The sequence below is a fragment of the Anabas testudineus genome, chromosome 18 (assembly GCF_900324465.2).
Source record: "Anabas testudineus chromosome 18, fAnaTes1.2, whole genome shotgun sequence".
Classification (NCBI taxonomy): Eukaryota; Metazoa; Chordata; class Actinopteri; order Anabantiformes; family Anabantidae; genus Anabas; species Anabas testudineus.
The window spans coordinates 23,740,987-23,752,596 of record NC_046627.1 but is presented as its reverse complement, the minus strand read 5'-3'; the positions used below and the strand labels follow the sequence as shown (position 1 = coordinate 23,752,596).

At 38.7% G+C, this 11,610-nt stretch overlaps 2 protein-coding genes across 2 annotated transcripts; both read right to left on the bottom strand.

The window, feature by feature from the left end:
• Window positions 1–429: 429 nt before the first annotated feature.
• Window positions 430–5,285, bottom strand: LOC113157141. The gene is made up of 6 exons (XM_026352434.1): window positions 5,200–5,285; window positions 4,387–4,476; window positions 3,242–3,535; window positions 2,881–3,141; window positions 2,216–2,338; window positions 430–2,079 (listed from the first exon to the last, which is right to left on the bottom strand). Exons 2-6 carry the CDS (start codon window positions 4,427–4,429, stop codon window positions 2,075–2,077), a joined length of 726 nt encoding a protein of 241 aa, XP_026208219.1. The 5' UTR covers window positions 4,430–4,476; window positions 5,200–5,285; the 3' UTR covers window positions 430–2,074.
• A 442-nt stretch (window positions 5,286–5,727) lies between these two features.
• Window positions 5,728–11,486, bottom strand: LOC113157860 (butyrophilin subfamily 2 member A1-like). Its single transcript, XM_026353495.1, has 6 exons — window positions 11,084–11,486; window positions 8,788–9,132; window positions 8,101–8,314; window positions 7,755–7,819; window positions 7,379–7,477; window positions 5,728–7,004 (listed from the first exon to the last, which is right to left on the bottom strand). Exons 1-6 carry the CDS (start codon window positions 11,250–11,252, stop codon window positions 6,349–6,351), a joined length of 1,548 nt encoding a protein of 515 aa, XP_026209280.1. The 5' UTR covers window positions 11,253–11,486; the 3' UTR covers window positions 5,728–6,348.
• Between the last annotated feature and the right edge of the window lie 124 nt (window positions 11,487–11,610).

The following is an 11,610-nucleotide window of genomic DNA, read 5'->3' as shown; positions in this document are numbered from 1 at the left end:
TGCACCTTGCCAAGCCTATGTTACATAACCTAACTGGTGGGTGCAAATGTGAAATGAAAAGTTTGAACTCTCCCATCATCACTCCCTTCTGTGTAGGCCCAGTTAGTTTTACTCCAAATTTGTCATTTTGCTATTATAACTGTATCCTTTATGTCAACAACATCATCTACTCCCCAACAAACCCTGATATTCCTGATCAGTTATTTAGTGGTGAGCAGAAGCATTCAAATTATACAGCTTACATGTACATAGTTGTATTATACTGTTGGTGCTCAAAAGTAGAGTAAAAGTACTAACACCACACAGCTTTAAAATTGTTTAACAGAGCAAAAATGTACCTTTTGGTATTGTAATTAGACATTGTGACAGAAAGTTGCAGTTTGTACTATGGTAAATGATCCCATTACACACTCAGACATTAAAGTCAAGATATTTTTTAATGAACAGCACATGAACAGCAGATAACAAGTACAAGCTGAGTACATCATTTTTGACAGGTGACTGAAGTTCAACAGGATATAAGGAGCGTACAGGACTGTCTCTTAATTTATATGCAAGATTACATTAAGTTTATGAGAATGGTTATGGTTAGTTTTCAATTAAAAGCTATTTATTATTCTTGTATTGGTATAACACTCTCTAATAGGCAAGGACATTCTGTTAATAGCAAAAAATAGATGTTTGTGTTAAAGGACAACATAAGATGGAAGACTTTGAAAGAGCAGAAAGAGGTGGTACTGCGAGGGGACGAGTAGCAGTTGCTGAATTAATTATTTTGTCTGAATTGATAGTAGTTTTGTGAGGAAGTGTTGGTACAACAGGTTTACTGTCGGGAGGATCTTTAGAGGTAGCAGAAACAGAAGCAGTCAAACCTGGGTCAGTGAAAGTGACGTGAGGTGGAAGTCAGGAGTTATAACAGTCATACGAGTAGTACGGGCAGTCAAAGTTTCATCATTTTTTGGATGAAGAATAGAGTAACTTTCAGAATTAACCATCTTCCTTCCTTTAGTTATGGTGGTGGTCTAGGTACTTGTGGCTGTTCATATTGTGGAAGTAGTTACTGCCAGTTGTACCTGCAGTTTCATAACAGTTCAAAAGAGAATTGTGAAGAAACACGTTTAGAAATGTACAGTGATGGCAGAGTGGAGGCGATAGCAGGAATATTGATGGTTAGTGCAGTGTAGTAGAGGACCTTATTACGCAGATGATGATGTAGGTTTGGTTTGAAAATAAAATCAGTTCAAGCTTATTCAAGCCTTCACAGAAATCTCTTGCTCCTGTTTTACATTATGACTGCATTTTAAAGTCATGTTTGCATTGTCAGTACATTGTCAGTATTAACATCAGTATCGCTATTTATGGGAAATGAAACTACATTTTTTTAGAGGTTGGGTCTAGAAAGAATTCAAGGAATTGTTTCTAAGTCACATGTGTAAATGTACAGCACAGGTAGACATTGCATTCATGAAGTGGGATGTTTATCCTACAAGAAGAAGCTTGACTTCAAAAACATTTTATGAAAAGTATCATGGAAATTAGATACTAGAGACAGTTATTTTATCATCCCTTATTTCGATTTTCATTTTCTACCCTTTTTTGTTGTGACCGTGTGGCGATTGGTGCAGAGGGATAACCATTTGTGTTATGATTGTTGATTTCCACTCTGACTGACACTGACAATTGTTTCAGTGAGTGAACAACACGTTGCTCATAATCTCTGCCTCTCTGCAGCCACATTTTCCATCTGGCTGTCTACATATCTCTCAGTATGGCTCAGAGTCATTTCAGAGACATTGACTCATCTGCCCCTTTTTAAATTCAATGTACTCTTATTTAGTATTTTGTTCATAAGTCCTTCCATCCTGTACTTCCAGATCTACTTTATTCATGTTAATAATTTACTTTTCAGTCTTTGCTACTTTACTTTCACAAATACACATTTGCAGAAAAAGCTGCCCCATCATCAGCTTTTTACCAAAAACATTTGGTTTTACATTTTTAATTAAGCTGATTTGTCTCATTGATTAGATGACAACGTCCAATAGATGTTGGCAGTTCTGTTTGTTGCTTCACATCAATCTGCAGGAACAGGAGAACATCATTTTAAATTATTACCACCGTTTAAATTAAGCATTCCTTTTGTGAGAAAGGATCAAGTCTGTAATCTATTTGTGCACATACTTATTTGATAAAATGATCTCCAGACAATTCTCACCTTTGGACCACTTTCTGTAAGCATTCACAAACACTACGAGCATCAGCTTACAGAGGATGAGAAGGATGATGACACCCACCATCTTGGGCAGAAATGTGACAACAGGAGGAGGCTGAGCTCTGACTGGGAGAAGTAAAAAAACCCAAATACATTTACAATGGTGGATTCAAACAAACAGCAGCTGTATTTGCTGTCATTGTTTTAGTCGCCGCCTTGCACCAGCTCAACAACAAGAACTCCTCATTAAACTGTCCATAAAAATTCAAGTAAGGTTTAAATGGGTGCTGCTGTATTTCATCTCTTAGTGTTAAAGCTATTTAAGCACTTGGTCCAACATGGCTCTTATTGGACCCCTGTACTTAGTTAGTCCTTCCACTGAGAGTGATAAAGGGGTGTCACAGGCCCCATGGAAACATCTGACTGGTCACCTCTGCTGCCCTCACTGCCAGAGTCAGAGGGTGCTACTTGGTTTGTGATCCTAATAAAATAACGTTTCTTATCCACAGCAAGCGAATGCTTGCTTGAGGTTATTGCTGCTAAAGGCGCTTCAATAGAAACACTGTTTTACTGACTGTAACTTTGTATGTTTAATGGATATGTTCAATAAAGACGTCCAAAATTCTGGCTGTGTTTTATGAGCTTAGAAATGTCGTGCGTAAGCCCACCTTTACTGTTCACAGCCAACCAGCTCTGTGGTGACTCTTCCTTTGACGGGTGCTCACACTTGTAGAAACCTTCATCTGCCTTTGACACCGACACGAGAGTGAAGTTTCCTGCCGCTCCAATGAAAACACCGTTTTTGTAGAAGTTTGCAGAGAAATTGGTAAAGATTTCGTTGTTGTCTTCTTCTTTGTATTGACAGTAAAGTGTCACTCTGTCTCCTTCTGTCACAGGAAGCGCAGGGATCTCCAAGATCACTACACCATCTAAAGAAAATCATAGTTTTAATCCTGATTTGCAGATTATAACATACCATATATATATAATATATAAATACACAACTACTTCATGCACATTTGGAATTACCAGTGATGCTGATGTCGATAATGTTACTGGACTCGCCAAACTCAGACTCACACCAGTACACTCCACTGTCAGATGGATAGGCATCTTCAATGGTGCAGGAGGACTCTTTTGGCACTCCCCATCCAGGGCTGCATGGCTCAAAAATTTTATTTGAAGTGTTCCTCTTCAGTGTCCAGCCACTAGAGTTTCCCGTGACCATGCAGCTCAGACTCAAAGGTTCATACCAAAAGAACTGAGATTTGTTGGGACGGATGTTCAGCGTGGCTGTTTGGAGTTCAGCCATAAAACAAAACACTGAAACATAGAGAGGGATGTAAAAGCATTAGATACAGAAGTGGTCCTTTCATACTGTTTATTTGTACAGTATGAGGTCATCTGACCTGTGCAAGCAGACTACTGCTCCTGCCAGCAGCAGTCAGTGAGTTGCAAACATTGTAATAATACAGCTTTTGACATTTAATATTCGTGATTTGTGCATGAGTAAAAAATACAGAAGACAGTAAATCCAGAGAAGGTTAAACCTGCTTAGTATCTTGAAAACCTATGGATGTGTCCTGAGGAGAAGTTCTGCTGTCTAACAGCTAATGGTGGTCACTATGTACTGATTTCACGTAACTGTTTTCTGTTTCTTTTTCAAAGACAATACTTTGACATTTGATGGTAGGAAAAAAATACAATATACTCAACAGCATGTCTTTGGGTTGCGAGTAAACCCAAGCGAGCAAACTTCCCACCGAGTTTTCACCACATCCTGGATTCAGACCAGTGTATCAGTAAAACATTTGCTTTTCAAACTATGAGTCAAGCAAGCCTATTCTAAATGTCTGCAAAGAAGTAAAGGAAATATGAGCTGTACGTAACTTTCCTTTTGTTACTGAGTTGCTAATGTTGGACATGAATTATGATAAAGTAGACTTAATTTAAATTACATACATTACCAAACTACACTGTTATTCTATCCTGAAACCACAGAAGTCGAAATTGATTTACAAACTATACAAATGTTTGTAAGAGATTTTAAGACGTGCATGGAACAGATTACTACCTGTTCTTTAAATTGTAATTAAAAATGTAAATAGATAAAGGAGGCAACAAGTGGGACAATAATAATGAAAGAAAATAGGGAAAAAAGTAAAATTGCTCACAAAATATTGGGCAGAGAGAGGTGAGAGAGCGGGTGAACTCCATCCTGTCGTGAGGTTTTCTGTGTTTTCTCTTCCTCGCTCAGTAGAAACCTTCAACCAGCAACCAGCCCACGTCCGGACATCACAGGAAATTAAAGAACCAAAAAGAAAAAAAAAACATATAAACAATTGTTTCAGTCTCAGCGTACTTCTCGTAATTGATGTCGTGTTTATGTGGGAAAGTGACGCAAAGAAAAAACTGTCGTTTAAAAGACTTCACTTAAACGACAAAGTTACAGCTCATTCTCTGCACAACCACACAAAATCACACCTGCCATACCTCTTGAGGGTACAGAGGAAATGAAGCGCACAGAAAACAAAACATTATCTGTGTCAAAACATATAAATGTCAAAACGTTACAAAATCATCTAATTTAAAGCTGCATTAGTCACTTTCCACAGGACAGACAGAAAGCAGCAAAACAAGCTGACACAAATCTGCTACCAGCAAATAAGCACATGAAGAAATCCAGCAGAAACATCCACATTAATTACTGTACTAAAATGGATTTGTTTGGCAGTTCTAGTACGATCTGTGATGTAAGCTTACATCTAAAATGTATTTGTGTCAAGAAGTGCTTCTGATCAATGCTGAGATTCATGATTAACCATTTTTGCTTCCTGTTCCATCTTGTTCATGAAACCACTACTAAACTACACCTCTAAAGAGACTGGAAAGGGTTATTAGCTCATTTGTTCCCATGACCTGACAAATGGTTATGACATAATTTAGCTGTGTGGCAAAACCTCTCATGAATCCAGGAAGAGCATTACCTCGGAAAACTTGAGCTCTCCTGCCCCCTCATGGCAGCAGTAGCTGATCACTGATAAAAACACAGACAGAGAAAAAACTGTTTTTCAATATAATAACTTGGAGTAGGTTATCACTTCCTAAAAGCAGTGCTGACACGTATTGTCCTTTTTTTTTTTATCAACAACACAGCGTCAGACACAACGCTCTATAATCTGCAAGCATGTAGCAGCTGTATCCTTTCAGCACTTTAAACTCACACATAGTTCAGGGGAAACATACATTCAGTGTCCTGCCTACATTCATTCATTCATTTAAATGTATTTTCCCATAACACATAATTTTATTTATTGTACTACAACTGCAGTTGTCCAATAAAACCTGTGGTTCATTAGACTGGGGTGGGGCAATATTTCAAATGAAAGTAACCTACTTACTGTGAAGTCTAGTCAAAACTCATGACTCATGATTTATATGGTGAAATCATATGTGTGTGTGTTTTTTTTTATTTCATTCACATTTTCATTGTCAAACTTTTACAAAAGTTTGTTTCCCAAAATGTTTAACCTTTAAGATGGCGCATGTGGTAAAACGATTTTATTTTATAGAGAATATACAGAAGGAAACGTTTTTTCACAGTTTACAATGCCACAGTATATTAATACATTTTTTTAAATCTAAATTACAGTATAAAAGAACCCTCTTCCACTATGTAACGTAACACATAAATGCAGAGACAATAAAAAAAATCCAGGTAACACAACTTTGGATTACTGTAGTTAGCTGTTAAGACATGGGGCCTATGTGATGAGACTGGATCATTTAAAGGAATAGCACAAAATTAAACTTTTCACTTTCAAGTTCTGGAAGATATTTCTCAAGAAAGGCGACTAGCAGAATATTTCAAATGAAGTGATTAATGGGAAGCACCATACCTCTCATAGTTGAGTGCACCAAGTTAAATATAAAATTGTTAATTAGTATAAAGTTTATTTTCTTGTGAATTCATTGCAACATTTCTGCTTGTTTTAAAGATGAACTTTCATTATTTACCTATTTTTTTTGCAGACGACTATTTAAAATAGGCATTTCTGGATTTGGCTTAAAAGTGTCTTTGATCCCAACTTTGGAGAAGTCTGTTCCTAAAACCTCAGCCGAACCTCAAATGTGTTTTAATTCTGATCGCACAAAAGCAGTGTATCTGACTCAGTTAATTCTCCCAAGACAGTGTAGCGGTTATTACACAGGGGCGAGATGGTGTGTCTACGAGGGCTCCTGGGAGGATTTGGACAAGACAGGGATTCGCTCTTCGTACGTACACGATGCTTTTTTTCTGAAGTGGAGGATGAAGAGGAGCTGGATGACGGAGCATCATCAATTACAAAAAGAGCGGGACTGCTCTTGTGACGGCTGCTTCTTTTGGCTGGAGGGCCCGATGCTGGGTTTTGTCTTGAGACTTCAGGTTTTGAATCCTCCTTGGGTAAGTTTGCAGAATTTGGATGGTTGCTGTTGGATGAGCCTGGTGGTTTTGTATTGCTGTCATGATGAGACTCTTGTGGAGCGTGGTGAATGGGTTCTGAAGCACCTGGGAAGGATGTGGAGGGACCTTTGTTGATCGTAGGTTGGCTATGCTGCAGGACAGGACCCTGTCTGGATCTGAGGTCTTTCAGTTCTTCAGTAGCCGTTTGAATTTGACAGTTTTTATCATGAAGTTCATTTCTCAGTTTCTCATTTTCCCTCTGAAGCTCAGTAATGACATCATCCTGGTTTCTCTGGCAGTCTGTGTTGCTAATTTTTTCACTTTGGCCCAATAACCACTGTCTGCCCACTGAGTAAAAACAAAAAAATATGTTGTTAGTACTTGATTCATTCCGACTTTCTTTATGTACTATGAATGTATTAAAATGTATTTTACTGTGCTCTGTAAAACAAAAGGAATGGAGGAACATTATTCAGATAACCAAAAGGTAGTACAACTACAAATTATTGAGGATATGTTGTTTTCCTGTGCTGTGTGAAAGCAAACTTACTATCTTTGGGATTAAAACTATTATCATATCATATAATATGCTCCAATAACTCCAAACATTAGATCAGTATTTTGAGGCATTTGACTAAAGATTCTGCCAATGAATATTTGACTTTAGCAGTTGGAGGAAAAACAAAGTGAATCTGGTGTTGAGGAAAAAGTTAATGACTTACCATTGTTCTTCCACAAATAAGATACACATGTGCATAATCCAATTAAAATGATGATCCCCAAAAGAACTATAAATACAGTGCAGGACCTAAAGCAGTCATCTGGAACAATAAGGATGACATAAGAGCATTACATGTTATTTCAGACATATTATACCATGTGAATGAGGCACATAAAAGAAACCTGAAGTCAAATATGACTAACATTCAAACACTTAATCTATCTCAACAAGGCTGATATGCCATTTTTCAGTGTTTTGCTCATTAATGAGTAAAATAAATGTTTAAATGTCAGAAGAAGTTACAGTTTTACAGAAGTGCCCCATTCATTAAAGGTAAAAACACATATGCGTGATGTGTTGTTAAGACTCCAGTGTACCTGGTATGTAAATCTCCGTGTCCCTTGTGTTGTTCATCTGAGGCTCGTGAACTCTGCAGGTGACCCTGTGGAGAAAACATGTCTGTTTGTTTAGTTCTTCAGCTAATTTGAACAGAATTGTATGGAGTTGTACTCTGCTGCACAATATGTCGTTTTGAGCCAACAACAAAATATTCGGCACTTTAATCTTTTGAATTCATGTTTCCACACTACGGTTTCTTTGTCAGAGCTTGAAGTTTTAATCATCAACTCACTCTTGCCTTTTTGCTTTTTGTTGCTGCACAGGTGGAGGAACCAAACATACATATTGTAGATGGCAGGTTTCAATAGTAAACTGAAATTAAACCTGTTGATAGGAGTCTTCACAGTCGCTCTCCTTGTGACAGTGAAACATCCACTCTCGTCTGATTTTCTCCTTGGGTTATCACCACTGATTCTTTTTCCCTGATCGTCAACAAATGTGACCTCAGGCTCTGGGAACCAGCAGTTCGCCTCACACTGCAGAGTCACTCCACCATCTAGACCTGGAATAACTGAGAGTTTGGGCTCAGAAGCTGCACCTACAAAGACAAGAATTAAACAAAGTGTGACCTTTAAACTTTCTATCCATCATTTTTGTCACAAAGGAGATTGACACCACTTCTCATGTCTTATACAGTGAATATGTAGCTACAGCTAGGAGACAGTTAGTTTAGCTTAGTTACTAGAAAAACGATGCTTTGACTAAACGTAATAAATGTCACATTTATGTGAAACAACAACTTTTTCGTGTCACACAGGGATGTGTGTAGTTTTGGGAAATTGCCTACTAGGTAAATAACCACCTGAAATGACATTTACATGTATGTGACATTTAATCCTGCAGCAGATGCTTTAAGCACATAATGTCTTGTAAAATGGCATTTGCACTATTTTATGATGATATGATGCTGGCAGGCACATGGCCAAGTTGAGTTACTATAATATTGATATTAATGGTTCATATTTAGGTTTAAAAAACCTTCCTCTAGATACTCCTCTGGACTGGACTTACCCACAACAAGCTCCAGTATGTTCTCAACCTTAGGGTTATTCATCCAGACAATCATACACTGGTATTTTCCTGCATCCATCAGCTGAACATTGGAAATCATCAGCGAGATGTTACCACTTGTCACTTTGTCCAAGAAGAGGTTTACCCTGTTCAAGAAAACTCTATTCTTTTCCTCAAAGGTCTCACAACCATGCCGGTAGAGGAAAACTATGTTAGGATTCAGACCTTCCTTGGACCATTCCACTGTCAGCTGGTCATTGTTGACACTGGTGCTGCAGGGCAGAATGACAGATTGACCAGTGAAGGCTATGATCTTCCCTGGCACGCCATTCTTCAAGCTTTGTCCTAAGAATAAAAGATATAAAGATTGAAAGCAAAAACAATTGTATCCCAGCAACAGGTATTGCTTGTCTTATTCCAATGCTCTATTGTTGATCTACTGAATGTCAGAAGGCCACACAGTCATAACTGACTGATTTCTGCTTTCTACACTGTAGTATTTATTACACTGCACTGAGGGTTGGAGATACAGTATGTAAATGTGTGTGGGCTTACTGGCACATACTGTAGTTAAACAGTAATAATAGAATAAACATAAACTATTGAGTAGGTAGGTGTCATTAGACAGTGGTGGGTCGAAATGTACCAGCTACAGAAACTATATTTTACAATGGACCAAATAATTACTTAAATCTGCACCAATTAATATTTTTTATCAAAAGAGTATGACTATGAATGTTAGCAGGATAATGACAGGCGTGTTGGTTTCAGTAAAGAATCTTAACAAATATGTAAACCTGTGCAACAGCAATCTAAGAGACAGAAAAGCTGTGTCACGTACAATTAAGTTTCTCTTTACAGATGTTCTTCACACACACACACACACACACACACACACACACACACACACACACACACACACACACACACACACACACACACTCCTAGCTCAAGCATACTACAAACTGGAATTAGATTTCATTTCACAACCTTTTGTTTCCCTGTTACTATGCAACTCTAAGTTCCCCTCAAACCATGGTGCACTATCTGGTTGATCTGATTGACTTAACTTGTTTTATCAGTTACTTTAGTCCTGATGGTATCAGTTGCGGTAATAGGTGGTGCACTGCTAGCTGTGTGGTTAGTGAGCTCAGTAGTGTTACAGTACTTGTGGCTGTGACTTTCCCAAAACTTCCTGCATTTCTTAATTCATACACAGTGGATCAGCTTTTGAGTGATGAATCAACAGTGATCCGTCTCACTAATGTCCATCTCCGGTGAGGAACCCTTGACTTGAACCTGTAACCCTGAAGTTTCATATTTGATTGGAGTCATCAAATAATAGTCAATAAATGAATTTCGCTATTAAGCACTTTAATCATTAGTTGTCGTTCTTAAATGTGATCTACAGATAAACTGAACTGCCTTGGCTGCAAGGGAAGTGGTCGTTGACAGATTTCCACACAGCACTCTGTGTGTGTACAATCTTATTTTCTGTTGTGCGTGATGTCTTGATATTGATAGTTAGGAGATATGTTCATGCTCACTTCAAACAAACAGAATCCTAGAAATAGTTAGTCGTAAGTATTGATTACAGCTATTGTTCCCTGACTGAGTAAATCTTCTAGATGTAGTAACCCCCACCTGGACTCTATTGTCTGACTGATGGACTTTGTTAAAAAACATCCCTGCACTTTCCCATAAATAGCTTCTGTTAACCAAACCAGAAAAAAAAGGGTGTAAACTCCAACTGAGTAGCATTTCTTTCTGGGATATGCCTTCTTGGTTTACGTGTTGTTTCATTTTCTAAGTAGGAATCAAACTACTTTTTCCCTCAAGTCGCTCACTCCCTCAACTTCTTCCGCTGTGAAGCAGACAGACTTACTCTGACTTGCAAAACTTTGCTTTCTCCAACTTTTCTGCAGCGATCCTGACGCACAGCGCCGGTTGCGCAGCTGACATTTTCCCTTTATCTTTGTTTTATAAAACAGCTGTTTCACAGTTACTCCGAATATGAATCAATATAGTTTAACCTATGAAATATCACAGTTCAGCGCTTGGCCGGTTTGATTTAACACCTACACTCAAATGAACGAGTCCGGACCGGATAAATCCAGATGTGTCCAGATGACATTGCAACCAGAACACAGAGGTTAACATGACGGTATTTCCAACTGCACTGCAGAGATAAACGCAGAAGACTGCGCCATTTCAACCGCTTTTAAAATGTTCTGCCCTGATCCCTACAGCGCAAAGTAAAGTAAAGTATGAGCAAGACGCAAACTGCCAAACGTACCTGCACAGGACGTGACACAACATGACAGCAGTGTGGCAACCAGAAAGAAATGAGCCGACAGCTTCATGTCCAAAACAGAAAAACACCATCCAACGTTAGTCGGTCTCGCAGTTTCAGGAAATGCGGCTGATTTCATGGCAACTGTTTGCAGACTGATCTTCATATCCATGACACCGCCTCAATAACGCGTAAAGGGAACCCTTTAGGGGTGGACACTCTCTTGAGTCTGACTCTCTCCTTGGGTTGTCAGCACTGATGCTTTTCCCCTGATCGTCTACAAATGTGACCTCAGGCTCTGGGAACCAGCAGTTCGCCTCACACTGCAGAGTCACTTCCCCATCTCGAATAACTTAGAGTTTGCCTCTATTGAGGCACCGCTTCAATGACGCCTTAAAAACGCGGAAGAGAGGGTCCAACCCTAGAGGCGTCCCTTACGCGTTACACCTTCAATTCCACTGAAGACAGTGGGTGGATATGAACATCAGTCTGTAAACAGCAGCCATGAAATCAGCTGTTATGTTCATATT

Coding starts and splice junctions, on each gene's coding strand:
- LOC113157141 (XM_026352434.1), bottom strand. CDS start 4,429: ATGGAGTTCACCCGCTCTCTCACCTCTCTCTGCCCAATATTTT. Junction 3,536..4,386: donor CTCTCTCTGCCCAATATTTT/GTGAGCAATTTT, acceptor TCTATGTTTCAG/TGTTTTGTTTTATGGCTGAA. Junction 2,339..2,880: donor GTTGGCTGTGAACAGTAAAG/GTGGGCTTACGC, acceptor TACTTCTCCCAG/TCAGAGCTCAGCCTCCTCCT.
- LOC113157860 (XM_026353495.1), bottom strand. CDS start 11,252: ATGGATATGAAGATCAGTCTGCAAACAGTTGCCATGAAATCAGCCGCA. Junction 7,478..7,754: donor CACGGAGATTTACATACCAG/GTACACTGGAGT, acceptor TTATTGTTCCAG/ATGACTGCTTTAGGTCCTGC. Junction 7,005..7,378: donor TTATTTGTGGAAGAACAATG/GTAAGTCATTAA, acceptor GTTTTTACTCAG/TGGGCAGACAGTGGTTATTG.